The sequence below is a fragment of the Budorcas taxicolor genome, chromosome 10 (genome assembly GCF_023091745.1).
Source record: "Budorcas taxicolor isolate Tak-1 chromosome 10, Takin1.1, whole genome shotgun sequence".
Lineage (NCBI taxonomy): Eukaryota > Metazoa > Chordata > Mammalia > Artiodactyla > Bovidae > Budorcas > Budorcas taxicolor.
In genome coordinates this window covers 48,910,503-48,932,814 of record NC_068919.1, presented here as the reverse complement: position 1 = coordinate 48,932,814, position 22,312 = coordinate 48,910,503, and the positions used below count along the sequence as shown (strand labels likewise).

Sequence of the window (22,312 nt, the reverse complement as noted above, 5' to 3'; positions counted from 1 at the left end):
ACAGTATGATGATGCTCTAAGACTTACAAAATAACTTAGTTTACAGTACTGTCAACACAATTTAACAGAAAATGTGAAAACACACTACATCTAACTAGGTCAAACACCTGAAAGGAAAGTATTTTGGTAAAGTGCCCACATTGAAAGCAGTTAAAAAAGCAGCCCTGTTTTCTAAAGAGAAGTGACAATGAGTAACTCATCACATTCTCTACTACACTGCACTCACACAAATTCATAAGAGTGATATCCTGGAAACACAGCTTATTTCACATTAGTGAACAAACCTTTTTATGAAGTTTTGACTTTTGGCCAGAAGATAAAATGTCCAAAATATACATATATACACACAAACCCCAATTCTTAACCTCTTTAAATTCTCCAATTCTAGAAATGGCTTTTTGATTTGTCTTAAAAAAAAAAGTGTGCAATATACTTGTATTTGTGTCTGAATTAAGAAACAATAAATGTTAAGTGAGAAAAATGTTCAGAATTGTACTAATCTACTTAGATTATGTACATGACCTTTGAATATTCATGAAAACCATTTTAACTGTCCCTCACCTTATGAGCATATTTTCTAAGTGACCCAGGAAGTATATTTAACCATTTACAAAAACAAAACTTCTAACATGCACTTTAAAAAATCATGGTCTTATTTACCTGCATATTTGTCCACAAGAAAGGTATACATTAAAAAATATTGCTCAAAAACATAAAAATATATATTATCTCTTTCCTTTTTCCATTTAGACATATAAATATTTTACTGAAGAAAATGCATCATTTAACAAACAAATGCAAAAACTGCTTTATATAAAGTGTGGTTCTCTGCTATAATAAGCAATATAAAATATAAAATGATTACAATATAATTAGCTAGTAAAGAACTAAATTCAAGAGATCTACAAACCAATACAGCAGTGAACAGTCCCTTATACAAAAGTCCATTAAGAAAAAGTCAAGTCAATTCTGTAACAGGTTACATAAAAATCAGGACCAATAAATGCATTATAAATGCAAAAAAGCACTGCTTCATCAGCACATTCTTCAGTTGTGTTTGGACTAGATGCCAAACTTACTGTTCATTTTTCGGTTCATCTTGTTTTCCATTAAGCTCTTGATCAACTCTGTTTAATGAAAAATAATACAGATAATAAGTTATCAGTAAATGATCAATTTTCTTTTTAAAAATAATGACTGATTTTACCATAGATTATTATTCTGTTAAAAACAAAGCTTTGCAAAGAAGCAGACATAGTAAAAAGGTTACCAAACATTCTCCCAACCAGGAAAAGATAACTTCTAAAGGCAAGAGGACTGGCAAGAATGTGACTGCTGCTGCTGTTTTTTTTTCTAAAGAGTATAAGATACTTCATATACAAATGCACATAAATTTTATTAGAAGTTCAAGTTACAGCAGGCATATTAAGATGCTGAACTGTAACATGGTGGGGGCAGGGAGCTAAGTGATCTGAGTGGCAGGAAAAATAATTTGTCAAAAACTATTTTGTTAACTGATATATTTAAATGCTACAACTGCCACCAACTGATCAATTTGTAATTTCAGTGATGAAAGTACATATTTATGGATGCCATAATTATTCTCCAGAATTTTACTGGTACACTAAGAATTTGAATGCTTTTCATTTATCTTGATAATAAGAAGTCACAGAATTTAATCATCAGAAATATCTAGATATAGATTAAAAATTAGGAGAGTTATGTAATTAATCACAAGAAACTTACAGACAACCCTTCACAGATAATGTACAACAATTTATAATATAATATTTGTATATTTTTATTTGTAGTACTTTGAATCACTGATGGAGTTTAAAACATCTTGGTATGATATATGAAGATACTTTTCACACTTGTTTCCATTACTATGATCAAAGCCTTGGCCTGTGGTAAAGCCAGATTAACAACATTTAAAAATATTAGTTATACTGGTATCAAAAATTTGAAAGGTACATATTCTTGATAAGGCATGCAATATATACATAAATCTTTTCAACATCTGAAATATCAGTATGAACTAATTTCATAATTGCTTTATTTTAAAACTCTGTTCAAACATTTTAACAGTCAACATCTATCTGTCTACACTGAGTTGTTTGAAACCAACATCTAAAACTGCTATATGTAAGCACACTCAGCTCTGAATCTTCCTATCACTAGTACTCATGATAGAGATTTTACCTTGAGTAAGTTCCCCACAGGTAGCTTCTGTTAATTTGATATTAAAAACATGCCCTTCTATTTTTAACTTGAATGTCATTTTCAAGCTGACAAGGATTATTTTTCAAGGCTAAAGAAACTTTCTACAAAAACTAAGAAGTGCCTGAAAGATATGTGTAATGATTCTATTTAAGGTTAAATAAAACAAAAGTTTAAAAAAAATCAAGATAAAAATAATATTTGTAAGTTTTAAACAATACATTTAAATAAAAAGTACAATTCCACTTTTTTTCTGGTGCCTAAGTTACTTAACTAAGAATTTTGTAAAAAGATACAACACAGCAGATTTCATCCACAAAGGCAATTCATTTTGAAATCTACAAAGCAGCTGGCTTCAAAATATTTTATAATTACAGACTATATTTCAGCCAGTTGTCTGGCAAGTGCACACCAATGCCTTGAGAGGAGTGAGAAATGAGCAAGATCTAATATCATTGTTCTTATCTCTATCTTAAAATGTTTAGCTGAAAAGTGTCATATAGAAATGTAAAGCTATGATTCGATCATGTGGTCAACTGAATTCTTGCTCATCAACAGAGCCAAAATGTGTTTGAAGTTAAATATGAAGTTATGAATATTTCAGCTTTAATTCCTCACAGTGGTCCAAACAATAAATAAATCTCCCGCCTTAACTCTTATGAAAGATTGTATGAATCTGTTTTGCTGATTTAATTGTCAATATTTTAAAAATCCATTAACAAGTCAGATCTAAATCCTGTACTTTTCTAAATTACTATGTAAAACAATACTAATTTATACCCTTGCCTTTCATCTTCTATGCTAACATATTAACAGATGACAGTCTGTTATGCTCAAAGCGGAAGTATTCAAAATTAAAGATGGAAAGCAGAGTGTTTAACTATCAAATGGTACACTGAACTTTTAGGTATTTTATCACATGGAGAATTTGACTAGTTAGCAGGCCATTGTTTAAGCATACAAGGAAATCAATGTTGGTTAGCCAAAGAATATCTGCATTGTAAATATAATTATCAACCCCAGGGGGGAAATCTGATATATTAAAAAAGAACATAAATATTTCAAAAGCACAAATTGGTAAGGTATTATAAGTAATTGGCTTTTCAAAGAGCATTCTCAGGATCTGTTATTTATACCAAGAGGAGGAAGGAGACGTGGTCTTCATTTTCTAACTGGCATTATTAAGTGGCCTTTATTTTCTAACTGGTCTTTATTTCCTACGTAGTAGAGAATCCAAGCCACACTCAGCAGCAGGAACTTTGGATTCACGGCATATCTGGGCCCTGGGGTATATTCATATTTACAAATGCTGTTATCTTTGTCTACAAGCTAACCAACCCATAAGGAAGAGTTAGTCTGTGCAATGCAAATGGACTAGTCTAGATGCAACCCAGTCAAGGTGTGCATATACCTTTTCTTTTTCTTTTTTAACTTTTCTTCTTCATACCTTGGTGGGGAAGAGTTATTTTAGTAAATATACATGTTATGAAGATGAACAAAAACTAAAAAAAATAAAGGCTCTAACAACAAACTCAAGTTTGTAGGCAAACGCAAAAATATTTAATACACTATATAGAAAGTCAGAACTGACGTAAGAAACATGGCGTTGATATATTCAACAAACTAAAACCTCAGATTATTAGAACAAAGAAACATTTTTCTATATTATAGCACTGTGATACCCAAGTATTTATGTTAACAGCCTTCTGCTAAGCCCTTCTAGAAGTTACGTAAGTAAATTTGGTAAACAGAACAAATTACAGCCACTGAAAAGTATCAAGATTAGGCTGATATATTTTATTTCCCTAGTAATATGATTATTTGATGCCATAAGGAGCTTACTTAAACTTGAAGAGCAGCATGTTCAGGTGTGGAGAATGTGCTTTAGTACTGACCAATCAAGAATCATCTCTTAGACTGCCACTAGTCTTTAAAATTATAAATGAACCAAACCAGAAACAATTTCTCCTACTTCAGCTGATAGCCTAAAGAAAATGGTGACTTAAAAGGAAGGTGTTCAAAAGTGTCTTCTTCCCCCTTTTCTTCATTATAAAAAAAAAGAGCAGTTACAAAATATTTATAATCTATGAAGGGAGAAAGAATAGGTACCAAAATATTTACCTCTTGTATATCAAAATATAAAGATCCAAATACAATGAAATAAATAAAACACAACATACTGTTTTATGCATTCTGGTATTCCAACATATTCCATGGGGACAAGCTCTGCTAGTTCTGCCAAATTAAAGACGTATCTAATTTTTTGGCTGAATTTTGAGCTATAGAAAAAAATAAAGATAAATACCTTAATATTTTTGACCAACAGAATTGACAAAACATTCATACAAAGAGTTTGTAGATTTTTTTAGTTAATGGCTCTCAGAAAATTACCTAATAAATGGTCTTGTAATAGCCAGAAGTGTTCTTATAAACCAAGAGGGATGTACAATGATTAGAGATTTTAGGTTTTTCCGTAACCTGGAGTTAAAAAAAAAAAAAAAATTGAAAAAGCTCTACAAATTCTAATGCTAGAAGAAAAGCTAAGTCATCAATAAGTTTGTACAAGTCTATACAAAAAACTGAAAAAAAAAAAACCCTCATTCAAGAGCTGTCATTAAGATATATTACTAAAGACAACAAAAGATAAATAAAACAAAAAGCACTCTTAAATTGAAATGGCCCTTCCCACTGCCATGAAATGAATTCTACTTCATTTGTATTTATTTTCACAGTGTAGCCTGTTATTAAATGTCTCCTAGTATACAACTTGTCTTCAGGACTCTGCCAATCAGGGGTAGAGGTCAATGATGAATACAAAATAAGCTCTTCATTTCTCAGGAATGGAGGGGAAACTGTTACTGATTTCTTCAACAACATGAAAGGCACTGGGCAGGCAGAAAGATAAGAGGGGAAATCACCTAGGGAACAGGCAACATGAATCAGATCTAATGTATTCTTATGGAGTCTAAATGGAGAAGGAAATGGCAACCCACCCCAGTATTCTTGCCTGGAGAATCTCATGGACAAAGGAGCCTGGTGTGGGCTATAGCCCATGGGATCACAAGAGTCTGACACGACTTAGTGACTAAACCACCACCACCAACACCAAGTCTAAAATTCGGATTAAAAGTTAAATGCATTATCCTAGACAACTTAAAATGATGAAATAAAAACTGCTGTTTTATTGTTATAGTTTACACTTATCATAATCACTAAACATTAAAAAATTACACGAACCAGCCAATGTCATGTTCATGTATGAAGAGAAACCTATTCATAAACCTGAGTTGATTAAACTACTCTGAATTAGCTGTGGTCAAATCAAACCAAAGAGAGAATCAAAATTCCTTCTATTAGCATGGATGACTCTCAGAAGAATACAATTCTAGAGCTCACTCCAAAGAAAGATTACAGATAAATAAGCGTCATAAATAACAAAATTAACAAAATACAGTAAGCACTATATATATGCTCAGTCATGGTCGATTCTTTGCGACCCCATGGACTGTAGCCCACCAGGCTCCTCTGTCCATGGAATTTTCCAGGCAAGAAACTGGAGTGGGTTGCCATTTCCTTCTTCAACTAAGCACTATAAATGAAGCAAAATGCAGAATGTAATAAAATAGGAAATGTACTGAATTCCCCATCCTTTCCCAAAATATAAATTATAGGAGAGTGTCTGATGTGGTAAAAAAGAGAAATACAGAGCAATTTTATAAGTCTGAAAATAGAAACTTGCTATGAAATTAGTAAATGTAATTTGTGAAGTAGATACATGGTACCTGTAAGTGGTAACAGAAAATAAATGTTAAACTAATAAGGACATTATAAAATTTATTCAGACTAGCTTTTAACTTGTATTTACAATACCTTCTGTCAATTTGTTGATAGCATTTCCTGAGCCATCCCAGACTGGGCATTTTCCTTCGAGTTGTTGCACCATTTAAATAAACTATCATGTAGTTTTCTGCTACTAACAGCTCCAAAGTGCCAATAACATACCTATAAAAATAAAGTCTTAAACACTGCTATGCAGAACCAAACCAGGTTTATCCAAATAACACAATTCCCTTCCCTCTCCTTCACTGAAAGCAAAAATTCAAAACTCTATTAGTATTATTGTCATTTAAAGAAAAAAAAAAAAACTTCTTTCTTTTAGAAATACACACTGAAATGTTTATAGGTGATAAATACTTGCAGCGATTTGCTTCAAAATTATATCATGAGGGAAGTATTTATGGGAATAATGTATAAACTGATAATTGTGGAAGTGGGTGATAGTTAGACAAAGATTTAATATATACTTCTCTCTACCTATGTATATGTTTGAAATCTCCCACAAAAGCACTTAATGTGTCCTCAAATGTAAAATAAAGAAGTTGGAACAAATAATCTGTAATATACCTTCCAGTTTTAACATGACAATTCTTCTGTTGAGTTGGAATAGTTTCAGAATGCCAAATAACAAGACTTAAGGAACCAGAATAACCAAATAACAAGACTTAAGGATATTTACAATTTTTACCTAGCTAAATAAAGTGCACTTTCTTAAACTAGAGATAAGATTTACTCAATTCTTTCCAAATATTGTGATGATCTACTTACTTAAAGAGATTGTCCATCAGGTATCTATAATTAGGTTGACCACTTTCAGGCATAAAACAGACAGCAAACACAACAATGGCATTTAATCCATCTCCATAATACCCTGAAAAAGAAACCAGCATGATTATACTGTGAAGACTTTTCAGGGGATATCATTTTTAGTTGATAAATTATAGTGGTTTATGTTCCACACATTTCTGAATCAAAAAGCATATTTTTTGCTGTCATTGGTCTGACCTTGTATAGTCTTACAAAGATCTTTAAATCCTCTCTTCTCACAAACAATAAAATCAATAAAATCCTCTCTTCTCAAAAACAATAAAAATATAAAATCTGGTTTATATGGTGGCCTTATAAACCAGAAACCCACTTAAATTAGCATACTCAGAAAGCTAGCCCTATTTTATCAAGTAGATAGAATTATATAACCCAAGAATATACAACATCTGCAATAAACCATTCTTATGCAACTTTTTTTACATGTAAATAGTAAATGTAAAAATAGTTTTACATTCAGTGATGTCTAGCATTTTGTAGCTTTTAGAGCCTTACAAAGTAAGAAGAGATTATATCTCTGACATAAGACTAAGTAAAGAAAAACAGCACTAAAATATGCTTTAATTATAATCTCTAAAATGTAAATGTTTTAATGATAATAGATATTAAGCTGTAACCAGCAAGGAGTATTTCTGCTTTAACTTTCATTCCGATTGTTTACAAACATGCACTGAAAAGGTTGAACATTTCATTAGAATCTTCACTACCTTTCTTAACCCCTTAGTCACAAAACATTGCAGTAACTCAGTAGGACAAAATGGCCCTAATTACTATTTTCTCTTAAATAAAGTGCTATGTCTCAAAAATATTAGGTTTAAACCATGAGGCAGCTCTCACAACTTGCTTCCAATGAATGAGCTGAATTAATACATTATCTGTGCACTTCCTGATCCATATTATCCTGTTTTCTTCCCTGTGTAAGACTAAATGAGGCAGAATAATGCAACTGCAAACATTCAAGTGATTTGTTTTCAAATGAATGAAGACCACAGAAATAAGCAGGACAAAGCATTTGGCAGAGGGTAAATTAAGCAGAAATGACTACGTGAAAAAACCAATCTGCTTGACATATGTGGCACCTTGTCCTGCATTAGGAGGAATTCAAGTTATATGACATGATCTACGGAGTAACATTCTGATGCTATTTAAACAGTGACTATGTAAACTTCTACATACAGGACAGTCAGAATGATATAAATTATAGCTGTACTTCATAGCTTTTCCTATTTGACTTGTGAATTTCTTAAGGAACCAAGCCTTATATTCGTATATTCCAGAAATACACAAAGTAGGTGTTCCATAAAAATGCAGAATGAATTCTCCACTTTGTGGTAAAGCTAAGTGGTTTGTTCACAGTTTTAAGGTAAATTAAGAATCATATTTTAAAGGGTCAAGTTGTATTTATAAGCACAAAAGACTTGTACAACAATGTTCATGGCAGTTTTAATCATAATAGCTCAGACTGGAAAAATCTCACACGGTCCATCAAAACAGAGATGAATAAACAAATCAGCAGTAACAAGGAATGAACTGCAGATACATGCAACAAGGATAAATGTCAAGATCATTATGCTGAGTGAAAGCAGACGAGTATAAACTGTGATTCCAGTCACATGATTGTAACAGGCAAAACTAACCATGGGGTAGGCATTAGAACAGTGGTTACTGCATATAGGGTATTCATTGAGAGGGAGTACCAGAGAATTTTCTGGGGCAATGAAAATGTTCTGTCTGTCTAGGGGGCTGTAGATTATATGAGTATATATGGTTATACAGGCATTTGTCAAAACTCAGTGAATTATACACTTAAGATTAGAGCATTTCTAGTGAAACAAGACGGAGAAGCCAATGGCACCCCACTCCAGTACTCTTGCCTGGAAAATCCCAGGGACGGAGGAGCCTGGTAGGCTGCAGCCCATGGGGTCGCTAAGAGTCGGACACGACTGAGCGACTTCACTTTCACTTCTCACTTTCATGCATTGGAGAAGGAAATGGCAACCCACTCCAGTATTCTTGCCTGGAGAATCCCAGGGATGGGGGAGCCTGATGGGCTGCCCTCTATGGGGTCACACAGAGTGGACACGACTGAAGTGACAGAGCAGCAGCAGCAGTGAAACAAGAAAGATAAATACTCTATATCACTTGTATCTAAAATATCTAAACTCTCAGGAACAGAGATTAGAATGGTGATTACCAGAGACAGGATAAAAGGGGAAATAACAGTCAAAGTACAAACTTCCAGTCAGAAGATGAGTAATTTCTGGGGACTAATGTAGCACATGGTGACAATAGTTAACACAGTTAACCATATCTATTATGTGCTTAACAGCTGCTAAAAGGGTAGTCTAGACCTTAAATGTTCCCACCACAAATAAGAGTTGGTAATTATGTGGTGTGATGCAAGTGTTAGCAAATGCTATGGTGGCAATCATTGTCAATACAGAATGCATCAAGTCAACACATTTCATACCTTAAACTTATATACAATGTTATATGTCAGTTTTATCTCAATGAATATGAAAATTAAAAAAGGAATTTGCAAATACTGCAAAAATAAAACAAAGGATTAAGAGTATTTTACTCCATATAAATTCAGTTCAGTTCAGTCGCTCGGTCATGTCCGACTCTTTGCGACCCCATGAACTGCAGCACCCCATGAACTCCCTGTCCATCACCAACTCCTGGAGTCCACCCAAACCCATGTCCATCGAGTCGGTGATGCCATCCAACCATCTCATCCTCTGTCGTCCCCTTCTTCTCCTTCCCTCAATCTTTCCCAGCATCATGGTCTTTTCAAATGAGTCAGCTCTTCGCATTGGGTGACCAAAGTATTGGGGTATAAAAGGATAAAAAGAGGAGAGTGTTAAGTCTCAGTTTAAGGGTGTTTAGGGATAAGGGTGGAGGGAGAAATAGTTTTCATTGTATACTCTTCTACTTTTGGAACTTATTGTATGTGTATATTAACAAATTTTAAATGTTTTTTTCTTTTACTTCAAACCTGTTACATTTCTAAAAGGACACATGTTTATTATACTTTCAAAATTATGTTAATATCCCAAAGGAAAGATTCTTTAAGCATTCAGATATCTGATAGTGTATTTAAAAAAATCTGAAAAATCTTTGGTAGCTCTTACCTCCATGGCTGATAACTTTCTTATAGGGTTCAATTGCTTTCATATCAACCCTGTGGTCCTGTTCTCCAATTCTGAACATACGCCAGCGTCGTCCATCTTCTTTTTCCTCTGCTGCTGTATATTCAGTAATTGAGCCTTTCCTAATAACTTCAGTAGTCTTGGGTTTTGGAAGATCATCTGTCAAAAGATTTTTGAATCACAGATTGTTACTTATACAATAAAAATTAAATTACTTGTTAACCACTTTACTATCTAATCAGACTGTTTAGAGAATATTTTTTATTATACCTTCTGTGGAATTTTTTTTAACTTTTTATTTTATATTGGGATATAACTGAGTAACAATGTTGTGAAAGTTTCATACGTACAGCAAAGTGATTCAGTTTTACATATACATGTATCTTTTTTTTTTTTCAAATTCTCTTCCCATTTAGGTTGTTACATAATATTGATTAGAGTTCCCTGTTTGTGGAATTTTAAATATTTCTTCCATAATAGAGAACAAGGCTTACTCTTGATATAAGGCCATTTTATTTTTGGAAATCATAGTTCTTTAACCTTTTTTTGTATTGCTTAATTCACAGAGGACCTAATCGCAGTACAATGTACATCCACAATTTGCAGATCCTGTTGACAACACTGTCCTTGACAGGTAGTTACCACTATATTAACTAAAGCAACTCTCTGGGGGCCAATGTTTTTTGTTGTTGAACACATAAATTATTCCCCAAACATTATAATACCAGATAGAAAGTGGTTAACAAGTCAATAGTTACTTCTCATTTGATCAGTTTCATAAAGCAGAAAATTATTTGATAATATTCCAAAGTGTACATGCAAAAGTCTATTTTAAATTGACATTAGCCAAAGCACAAGCACCAGTGATTAGGTATAATTTACAGTTTAAGGTTGCATTTTAGCTGATTTTTCATGATGTAATGATTTTCAAAATTTTTGTTATCACAGTCCTTACCAAAAGATGGGGGAAGGGGAAACCTACTGTATGTTAGTTGTTTGTTTCCAAGACAAAGTTGTTAACGGAAAATATCCTTCCAGGAAATGACTACAGCAGCATTAAAGAAAGAAGAGACAAAACACATAGGCAGAAAACTATTTCAGTATCTTTATAAAATATTGTTTACTACTGGATTGCTTATTGAACCAGTAAAATGGGGAAGAAAAAAGAACAAAAGATAAAGTACATTAAGAATCTTACTCTTTACTGCGGATAACATACCTAGTGCTAAACTTTTGCTCGGAAGCAAAAGACACTTAAAAGATGAAATACGCATATATAAGTTATTCCCAACTACAAAGATACTAGACAGCAATTATCTAACTAAAGGAAGCATGCAATGCAAAACACATGCCAATTCCTTTCAATTCCAAATAGCTAATGATAACAAATCTAAGAGTGGAGTCAAGGAGACTACATTAGTTCAAGTTGGTCGTTTACAAAGTGCAGCACTATCAGATGAACCCACTGAAAAAAAACCCCTCAAAAAACACACCTCAAAACCATCCCTATAGAACTCCCTCTTCGCAAATCCTTAACTACTTTTAAGAATTCCCTGAAATATGTTTTTCAGTGCTTTCCCTCTTATTTAATCCACTGAATAAAAGAACGCTGTAATTATCAAGCAATATTTGGGAGCAAAATGGAAAAACATAATTTTATAGCACTGGGCAATTAAAAAAAATAATAAAGCCACAGGTAATCTACTATAAACAGTTTGGAAAGCCATAATATTCAACGTTAGCCAATTTTTATATCTTTACAACCTATACATGAACTTTAGAATTGATAACATCTCATTTCAATAAAATCCCTTAATCATTGATTTTAGTTGGTTTCATGATCAAGTGAAAATGCCACTGTGCATATACATGAACACAAACAATCATTAATAAAGGTCAGGTAAAATCAATGAAACACCTACCTTCCCACTCAAATTCATTACTGTCATCTGATGGTGTATCTAAGTCATCTAAGTCAATCTCCCCACTTTCATCCAAATCATCTGACAACACAGAGCCATCACTAGGATCCAGAGTTAGGCTAATGTCGGGAGCCATTAGTTTCTTTCTCACTTTATTGCCATTAACTTCTAGTGAGCCTGGAATGGGTTAAAAAGAAAAATCAAAGATATATTTAGAAAAGATGCTTAGATGCATAAATCAAATAAGAGAACTTTAATCACTTTATTCTTAAGAAAATAACATTGATTAAACAATTCCAAAGCCCTTATGTACAAACTTTGGACTTTGATCACTACTGTTTCTGTATCACAGCAAGCTGACACATCCCAGCAAGGACATGCTTTTTTAAATAACAGAAGCAGAACTTCCAGTCACTATTTACTACTAAAAATCATCTTGCCTCTCTCCTTCATGATCAAAATTTCTAAAACCCAAGGGTATGTTTTCGCAAAGTATTCCAAAGCATTCCAAAAATGCTTTCCTAAACAGTCAACTTACCCTTTGGCATCCTATGATGGAACAAAAACTGAGTATATTTTGTATCTTGACAAAGTGTGTTAAAAAGAAATACCACAGATAAAAGTCTATTTCTAAGTGTCAAGTTCTTACCAGGCTGACTCTCTGGTCCAGTTACAGCTAATATATCTGCTTCAATACTATCATCTTCTGGTAAAGGTCTAAAACACACAGACATAATTTTTAACCCAGAAATTAAAAAAAAAAATCTTTTGACATTCAAAGATCTATTAAAATAGCTTATAGAAACAATTATGTGGAAAACTGAATAAAGCAATGTTTCTTAAGCTTGAGTAATTTACAAACTACTGTTTAAGAAAAATTTCAAACTGTCTCAATTAATTTACATATCTATATAAGTAACACATAAAAGTAGGTATATATTCCCTATGTAACAGCTCTTGAATACAACTACAAAACAAATTTTAAAAATCATTACTTTACAAAATGAATATGCTTCAAATGCATGAATTTAATGGAATGTACAATACAATGTACGATGACGCTAAACTGTCACTTAAAATGGGAATATGCACATGACGATTATGTTTTTGAGCTCAGCATTTCTGTACTACGATTATCATGCTGTGCTATGCAATGACTCAGTACTCTCACCAGCTGTTCCTATTCCAACTGGTAAGTAATCTTCTTATGCACTGAGATGGTCTTCTGACCAAAATGGCACGGAAGTATCCCTTAAATATATGGTCTGCCTTTGCTCTCTCTCTCTTACCCTAACTAGTGCCGACAGAATTGTAAACACAAACACAAACGTGTCACGGTAGCTCACCAGATAATATAGAAAGCTTTCCTTGTCTAACTTAACAAGTTTTTGTCTTAAAATAAAAGCATAAAATTTAATAATTCCTGCAGGCTTCTAAAGACCATCTTCCTCTAGAAATCCTGAAGACTCTATTATTAGTACTAAATGAACATTTTGCAACACTGGGTTTCTTTAAGAAGTCCAATCAATATTCATTTAGTAAGTGACACCTCAGTAAAGAAGTAGTGAAGTTCTGTTTTGAATTTGTTTTCATTTAAAACCATTGCTCACATTGGAAAATCTTCATCTTGCCATTCTTCCTTAAGTTCTACACCTTCCATCCTCAGTCTGGACTCAATGTCAACTACAAACTCCTGATAATCGAGAGTGCCAAAATCCTGTTGAAAAAAGAGAAAAGAGAGAGAAAGAAAAAATTTCATAGGCTTATTTTCCACATTATCTGTTGAAAAGATGCAATAATCTTATATTTGAGTTCACACTTCCACCCCGATCATGAAATAAATTTAGTGGGTTGCAACTACTCCTTTCCATTCCCCTCCCCCTGCCCCAAGAATCAGAAAAGAGTCAGAGTACATATATTCTAGAAATTACTATTTGTGATAAGGGTGCTGTGCCGTGAAGTACTTATTCCACATGTATACATGCATGTGTCTGTCCAGGACATGATTCACCATTTATTAGGTACTGTGAATTATGGAAAAGCAATTTTGGGGCTGAGGGGCACAAATAATACAAGTAAATAAATATATTCTCTATTCTAGACCCATCATCAAATTTTCTGTCCTTTGGAGAGAGGTTAATTCTGGAAATTGAACACTAGTAACTAGCATTTATACTCTTAATTCAGCAGAGCCCAAGTGGTGTGCTGTCTCTTATATTTACTTCTCCATAAGTCCAATGCCACAATTTCTGAGCCACTTAAAGAGGGCTATTGAGCACCTGTTCAATAAATGAATTTTGCCATATGTTTATTTGTTTCATATCTATACCAAGCTTTTCTCATATACTTTAGCATGAGTTTTCAGACACTGACCTTAGTGAATATTTCTATTCATGCCACTACATGTTTTAGCTTAGTTTCAGTTTTTCTAAGGAAGGATATGGGTGTTACTATCCTCAGTTTACAAAATGACGGATCTAGAGTTTGGCAAGGTTGATGGAATATGAAAGAGAGGTTTAAATATATTTAAGAAATCATTAAGGTCAACTGGTTAACATTACAACAAAAACTATGGTACCTTGAGGGGGCAGGAGGTATAAATGGAATATCTGATTCACTGACATTAGAGTAAGTCAATAGATAACTAAACTTAACTTAAAAAATGAAGTAACTCCTGAGAAATCTGTATGCAGGTCAAGAAGCAACAGTTAGAACCGGACATGGAACAACAGACTGGTTCCAAATTGGGAGAAGAGTAAGTCAAGATTGTATATTGTCACCTTGCTTATTTAACGTATATACATCGTACATCATATGAAACCCCTGGCTGGATGAAGCACAAGTCAGAATCAAGATTGCAGGGAGAAATATCAATAACTTCAGATATGCAGATGACACCACCCTTATGGCAGAAAGTGAAGAGGAACTAAGAGCCTTTTGATGAAAGTGAAAGAGGAGAGTGAAACAGATGGCTTAAAACTCAACATTCAAGAAACTAAGATAATGGCATCCAGTCCCATCACTTCATGGCAAATAGATGGGGAAACAGTGACAGACTTGATTTTCTTGGGCTCCAAAATCATTGCAGATGGTGACTTGCAGCCATGAAATTAAAAGATTCTTGCTCCCTAGAAGAAAAGCTATGACCAACCTAGATAGCATATTAAAAAGCAGAGACATTACTTTGCCAACAAAGGTCCATATAGTCAAAGCTATGGTTTTTCTGGTAGTTGTGTATGGATGTGAGAGATGGACCATAAACAAAGCTGAGTGCCGAAGAACTGATGCTTTTGAACTGTGGTGTTGGAGAAGACCTGCGAAGTCCCTTGGATTGCAAGGAGATCAAACCAGTCAATTGTAAAGGAAATCAGTCCTGAGTATTCATTGGAAGGACTGATGCTTGAGCTGAAATTCCAATACTTTGGCCACCTGATGTGAATAACTGACTCATCAGAAAAGACCCTGATGCTGGGAAAGACTGAAGGCAGGAGGAGAAGGGGATGACACAGGATAAGATGGTTGGATGGCATCACTGACTTGATGGACATGAGTTTGAGCAAGCTCCGGGAGTTGGTGAGGGACAGAGAAGCCTGGTGTGCTGCAGTCCATAGGGTCGCAAAGAGTTGGACACAACTGAGTGACTGAACTGAACACATACATCTCAAGAGACAGAAAGTATTACTAGTTATCACTAGAAGTTTTAAAACAGAGGTAAAAGTGATTGACACCAGTGGAAGAAGGTGGGATGGGGAGAATGAGGCTTTTCACAGTAAATCCTTCTATATTATTTAACTTTTAAAACCACGTATGTGTAACCAGTGGTCATGTTTAATGGTTGCCTATCTGTTATGTCATTATAACATTCAAAAGATACACAAAGCTGTAGCAAAAAACCATTATGTTCCAGAACAACAATAACAAAATTACATAGAAATTTTCTAAAGTGTTAGATTTCACACAATAAACTAAATTCTTATCTCTGCCAAGATTGGGAGGCTTTTTTCCCAGTTTGAATTCTTACTTAGGCTTAAGAGGTTCAAAAATCTTCAAAAGGTTTACATTTTTGAGGAGTCACTTGCAAACAGAAAAAAAGCAAATGGTGTCTTTTTTTCATCAACATATTTGCTGGGAAAAGTCAGTCAATTTATATGTAGGAGTAAGGCATTTTTAATTCTCTGGGAAAAACTTAAGTAATTTTGAGAAATGAAGGGAAAACACACTTAAAATACAATAATCTTGACTTATTTAAGCCTTTGATATTCACCATAAAGTGAACTAATGTTTTATCCTAGATTTAATAACCAGAGAAGTTTCATTAATTAGTCTCACATTTGTACTGGGTGTTGGAAAAATAACAGGATGCTCTCAGTATTTTTTCAAATACTTCACATACTCAAAAATATTTAATATTTCAAAAATATAAGCAGTGACTGGAAGCTGCTACCACTATGTTTGCAACATCTAGCACAGTGTCTGGCACATAACAAGCCTGTAAATATTAGTTAAATTTAAAAATAAATATTTAATTGTAAGGTATAACACTGAATAATAAGCATTTGCTTTGCTCAACCTCAAGCTTATTTTTCTAATTAAACTACATAAATAGGCTTCCTGTTAAGTTTTACACCTCAATAAAGAGTAGTGAAAATATTTGGGGAAACTAACATACTGTCCATTTCTGTTGGCAAAAATTTTCTCTTTGTAAGAGAAAATACACACCTTGTGCAATTCTAAAAGATAAACCATGTCTTTTAGCTATTTTACCACTTCAGTAAGTCTATCACGTGAAAATACTACTTTAAACACAGAGAACCAGAGTCTGTCAGCTCACTAAGCTGATTCATTCAATCTTCACTTTAATATCATTGAGTCACATGATGTTAATACACCCCAGCATGTGAACATGGATATTTAGTTTGGGAATAATTATTTAGGCTTGTTAAACAGGACCTAGAGGGAAAGAAAAATAGGTTCACTCTTAACCATTTCATCGCAAATTTTACAGGGAAAAATATTGATACACTAGGTAAAGTTTAAACTGCTGCTGCTGCTGCTAAGTCGCGTCAGTCGTGTTCGACTCTGTGCGATTCCATAGACGGCAGCCCACCAGGCTCCCCTGTCCCTGGGATTCTCCAGGCAAGAACTCTGGAGTGGGTTGCCATTTCCTTCTCCAATGCATGAAAGTGAAAAGTGAAAGTGAAGTTGCTCAGTTGTGTCCGACTCTTAGCGACCCCATGGACTGCAGCCTACCAGGGCCCTTTGTCCATGGGATTTTCCAGGCAAGAGTACTGGAGTGGGTTGCCATTGCCTTCTCCTAGGTAAAGTTAGAAAGTCCTTGAAAGAAGACTGTTCTTAGAACCACATTATCAGCAGTTGTAAGAACAGGAAGCAAGAAAGGAGCAATATAAGCACAACAACTCTGAAAGAAATCAGGGTATCGCTGACTCACAATATAAATAAATCAGAATGGGGAAGTAATAGTTTAAGATGCTAACTGTCAAAACAACCAAATGCAAGAGGAATAACTTGATTTCTCAACAAACTTGTGGTAGCGGTGGCACATTATTACTTATGCCAGTTATCAGTGGTGGTGATAGAGATAAATTCAAAACGGTATAGCTGACTTCAGTGAAGTGTGGTGGTAAATTCAACCAAGATGCAAATGGGGATTTCCTCATGCAGCCTAACAATATAAGTAAAAATTAAATATTAAGATCATATTTAGAAACGCCCAAATTATAACTTAAAATTTTACATGACAACTTCACTATTATGTAGTTTAACACAGATGGTGAAATAAGTGCTAGTACTCAACATGTACACTCAAATCAATTTTGTTCGGCAAAAGGACACGCTTAGGCAAGCCTTTCACATCCCCATTTAAACGAAAGGACTTTGTTCCAAATGTTCATGTTCACATTTTCCTATGAAGCTGGCAATACTGGTAGTACAGAGGAAAACACTTTTGACCAGCCTGTATGTTCAGGAGGGTCGCCAATACACCTCTGTAAAGATCCTACATGCCTGCTTCTCATTGTTTCCTTGAGAGCAGAGTCATGTAGGTTTTTAAGAATGAAATGACACAAAGATACTAACAGCTTAGAATGGCTATTCTCAAAAAGACCAGAAATAACAAGCAGTAGTGAGGGTGTGGAGCAAAGGAAATCCTTGGTGGGAATGCAATCTGGTGCAGCCACTATGGAAAACAGGAAGGAAGTTCCTCAAAAAATTAAAGCCAGAATTCCTGTACAATCCAGCAATTCCACTCTGAGTATTCATTGGAAGACAATTAAAACACTAATTAGAAAAGATGTGTGTACCCCCATGTTCACAGCAGCATTATTTACAATAGCCAAGATATGCAAGTAACATAAGTATCCACTGATGAATGAATGGATAAACACACACACAGGAATATTATTCCATCATTTTAAAAAAATCTGCCATCTACCACAACATGGGTGGACCTTGAGGGCATTATGTAACATAAGTAAAGTAAGTCAAAAAGAGAAAAACAAACATGTTACGATCTCACTTATGTGTCTGTAATCTTAAGAAAACAAAAGAGAAAAATCAAAGCTTACAGACACAGAGAACATATTGGCAGTTGCCAGAGGTGGAGAGTGGAAAGCGTGTGAAATGGATGAAAGGGGTAGAAAGGTATAAACTTTTAGCTGTAAGTTAGTTCTGGAAAGGTACAGCATGGTGACATAGTTAGTATCACTGTATTAGATATATGAAAGTTGCTAAGACAGTAAATCGTTAAAGTTCTCATGATAAGAAAAAAATTTCATAACTAAATATGGTGATGAATGTTAACTAGACTTACAATATGTATTTGGCAATGCATACAAATATCGAACTCATGATGTTGTATACCTAAAACTAAGTTATCTGTCAATTACATACCTCAATTAAATGTGATACCCTATCAGAAATGTTAATACAAAATTCAAGAAAAATCACAATAGCGCTGTTTCTCACAATTGTGAAGACAAAGCACAGGACAATTATGCCAACCATAAAAGTTACATTTATTATATTATCAGTATGCAGAACATACTGGAGGGCTCTGAGACCTTTAAGAATATTAAAGCCTAATAACTGATTTCTAATACTTTCTAGAGTTACAAATATTAGATGCAATATAAAAGTATAACTTTGGAATATTATTATCATCACATTATACTAGCACTCTGCTTTATAGAGTGTAAGCTTAAGATGACATCTTTCGATTCACAGTCAGCCAAGGTTGAATTATCTGATCTGGCTATACATATACTTCCTTTCTTAGGTGTCTTTTTCCATTGCTGCTCCTTCTGTGAGCGTCACACCAGAAGAATGGACAGAACCACTTTCCAAAGAGTGCTTTTTCCATTTACTGTTTGTATATCTCATACATTCCAACCAAAAATTCTGTATCACATATAAAACATGCGGTTATTATCCCCATTTTAGCTTATATTTGAGGCAAATAACCACATCCTGGTTTTCAAGTTAGACCTAGACTGTTTCTAATACAGCACACTGTCTCCAGTTCACTGGCAGCTTTCTTCAGAATAAGACTGTCAAGCTAGATTTGGCTAAGTACTCTTGCCTGGAAAATCCCATGGACAGCGGAGCCTGGTGGGCTGCAGTCCATGGGGTTGCTAAGAGTTGGATATGACTGAGCAACTTGCCTTTCACTTTTCATTTTCATGCATTGGAGAAGGAAATGGCAACCCACTCCAGTGTTCTTGCCTGGAGACTCCCAGGGACGGGGGAGCCTGGTGGGCTTCCGTCTATGGGGTTGCACATAGTCGGACAGGACCGAAGCGACTTAGCAGCAGCAGCAGCAGCAGCAGCAGCAGCAGCAGCTTCAAAGATTCTGTAATGCCGAAAGACTACAGTAACACTTACTTATGATAATTGAGTTCGAGTCCTATGTTTGCAGGAGACCCGTCATACTTCCTGTCTAAAACCAACAATATTATGCTGCAACAGAGATTATGAAAATTAAAAATAGTGTGTGGAGAAAATGTAAAATGATAAGAACTAAGGAGAATGCAAGATCATCAAGAAAATGGTCTATAGGATAACTAGATACAGTAACCAGTTAAAATTCTGAGGAAACATCCATTTACAAATTGTAGAAATTCCTATACAATTTTAGATAAAGAATACGTTTAATTTTAAAAATTAAGTAGTTAAGCATTAGGAGAAGTAGCCTAATTCTTTTTTTTTTTTTAAAGGTGAAGATGGGAAAAAAAAGCAACATCAAAAATCAATCACACATTTCATTAAATTATATGGAAGGCGCTAAGACTACCCGGATGACTAAAGCCGTGCTCTCAAAGAGCTTGCCAGAGCACAGCAGACCAAGGGGAAGTTTCAAATCGATGTAATAGACGCAAATAAATTTCTGATCTAATATGCGCTGGTCCAGCAGATCATCCAGGGCATCAGGTGCACCAAGGAAACCCGAGCCACTTGTGCCAGCTCTTTAAGTAAAAGATAGTGTCCATGCAGGAACTCTTTTCACTTATCAAGGTCCATCAAACACGCCGCTTCCTTGTCTATTCCCCAAGGGTGTGGAGCACGTTAGACATCCAAGTTCCTTTGTTCTGTACCAGGACCCACGCTGGTGAGAAACAGGGGACTAACAGGGCCCAGAGACTGCATCCAGATTGGGAAGTGTGCAGGGGGCAGAGAAGAGGGCAGGTTCTCAGCCGAGCACAACCACCACAAATGGAAAAAGGTGGGGAGAAGTGGGGAAGCAAGGGAGGCAAAAAGCAAACAAGCCTGGCCAAGGGCGGGGGCTGAAGCGGGGCGGGGATCCGGGAAGCGCCTCTGGGCAGTTTCTAGGGCGCCTCCTATAACGGATAAAGCTCGGGGCTTCCTTTCTCGGACCGCCCCGGGTGTGCGCCCTTCGGATGTCTGCCCCCGAGGCCTGACCCTCCGGCCCCAGCCTTCCCGAGGGGCACTTACCCCGGAGGGAGCCTTGGCCTCGTCGTCTTCTTCGCCCCTCCAGGCCGGCGACGTGGGGCTGACGGCCAGGTCGCAGAAGGTAGCGCCGAGCGCAGCCTGCTCCTCTCCGACGGCAGCGAGACCCGGGCCCAGCCCCTGAGCCACAGCGGCAACTACAGCGGCCGACCCGGATACAGAGAGCCGCTCCGAAGGAAGTGACAACACCCCGACCTTCTCCAGACCCCGCAGCGGGAGGAAGCCCGGGCAGAGGCGTGGCGTCTTCACGAGTCCCTCCCCCCGCCCACACCCTCAGTGGTGGCGGGCGGGGCCGGGAAGGAGGAACTAAAGCTCCCGCCGGCTTTCTGCTTTCTCCCGCGACTTGGCCCGCGGAGCTGTCAAGCGTTTATCTTAGGCTGGCAATCGTTTACACATCTGCAGGAGCTTCCTCTTCCTGCGCTGGGCCACTGCCCTTGAGCCTCAAAGAGCCATTTTAATATTCTTTATGTTGGCTTTACTGATCATTGTGATTTACACTATATAATAAAATGGATGCAAAAATAGTTGATGTCTCATTGGGGAAGTAAAACTCAGAAAAACCCTTAGAGTTTGGTAAAATTCTTAAGGGAACAATGCAAAGAAATACAGCAAAACAATAGAATAGAAAGACTAGAGATCACCTCCAGAAAATTAGAGATACAAAGGGAACATATCATACAAAGATGGGCACAATAAAGGACAAAAAAGGCAAGGACCTAAGAGAAACAGAAGAGATGAAAAAGTCGTGGCAAGAATACACCGAAGAACTGTACCAAAAAGTCCTAATGACCCAGATAAGCCAGACATCCTGGAGTGTGAAGTCAAGTGAACTTTAGGAAGCATTATTACGAACAAAACTAGTGGAGGTGATGGAATTCCAGCTGAGCTATTTCAAATCCTAAATGATGATGCTGTGAAAGTGCTTGTTGCACTCAATATGCCAGCAAATTTGGAAAACTCAGCAGTGGCCTCAAGACTGGAAAAGGTCAGTTTTCATTCCAATCCTAAAGAGGGGCAATGCCAAAGAATGTTCAAACCACCATACAATTGCGCTCATTTCACATGCTAGCAAAGTCATGCTCAAAATTCTTCAAACTAGGCCTCAACAGCATGTGAACCAAGAACTTCCAGATGTACAAGCTCAATTTAGAAGAGGCAGAGGAACCAGAGATCAAATTGCCAACATCCATTGGACCAAAGAAAAAGCAATAGAATTCCAGAAAAACATCTACTTCTGCTTCACTGGCTACGCTAAAGCCTTTGACTGTGTAGATCATAATAAACTGGAAAACTCTTTAAAGAGATGAGAATACCAAACCATCTGACCTGCCTCTTGAGAAATCTGTTTGCAGGTCAGGAAGCAACAGTTAGAAC

At 35.7% G+C, this 22,312-nt stretch overlaps 1 protein-coding gene across 2 annotated transcripts; it reads right to left on the bottom strand.

Annotated features, from left to right (window-relative positions):
* Positions 1-945: 945 nt before the first annotated feature.
* On the bottom strand, positions 946-21,057 carry BNIP2 (BCL2 interacting protein 2). Of its 2 annotated transcripts, none has more exons than XM_052646761.1 (11): positions 20,924-21,057; positions 13,567-13,673; positions 12,606-12,673; positions 11,957-12,133; positions 10,017-10,193; positions 6,826-6,928; positions 6,091-6,222; positions 4,612-4,698; positions 4,401-4,499; positions 3,632-3,667; positions 946-1,127 (listed from the first exon to the last, which is right to left on the bottom strand). In XM_052646761.1, the coding sequence occupies exons 2-11, from the start codon at positions 13,614-13,616 to the stop codon at positions 1,076-1,078; spliced, it is 981 nt and encodes a 326-aa protein (XP_052502721.1). In that variant the 5' UTR covers positions 13,617-13,673; positions 20,924-21,057; the 3' UTR covers positions 946-1,075. The 2 variants fall into 2 exon arrangements, with proteins under 2 accessions (XP_052502721.1, XP_052502720.1); XM_052646760.1 differs by lacking the exon at positions 20,924-21,057 and adding an exon at positions 19,856-19,931.
* Between the last annotated feature and the right edge of the window lie 1,255 nt (positions 21,058-22,312).

Coding starts and splice junctions, on each gene's coding strand:
- BNIP2 (XM_052646761.1), bottom strand. CDS start 13,616: ATGGAAGGTGTAGAACTTAAGGAAGAATGGCAAGATGAAGATTTTCCA. Junction 6,929..10,016: donor GAAAGTTATCAGCCATGGAG/GTAAGAGCTACC, acceptor TTTCTTTTTCAG/GGTATTATGGAGATGGATTA. Junction 1,128..3,631: donor TTAAAAAAGAAAAAGAAAAG/GTATATGCACAC, acceptor TTCATTAAACAG/AGTTGATCAAGAGCTTAATG.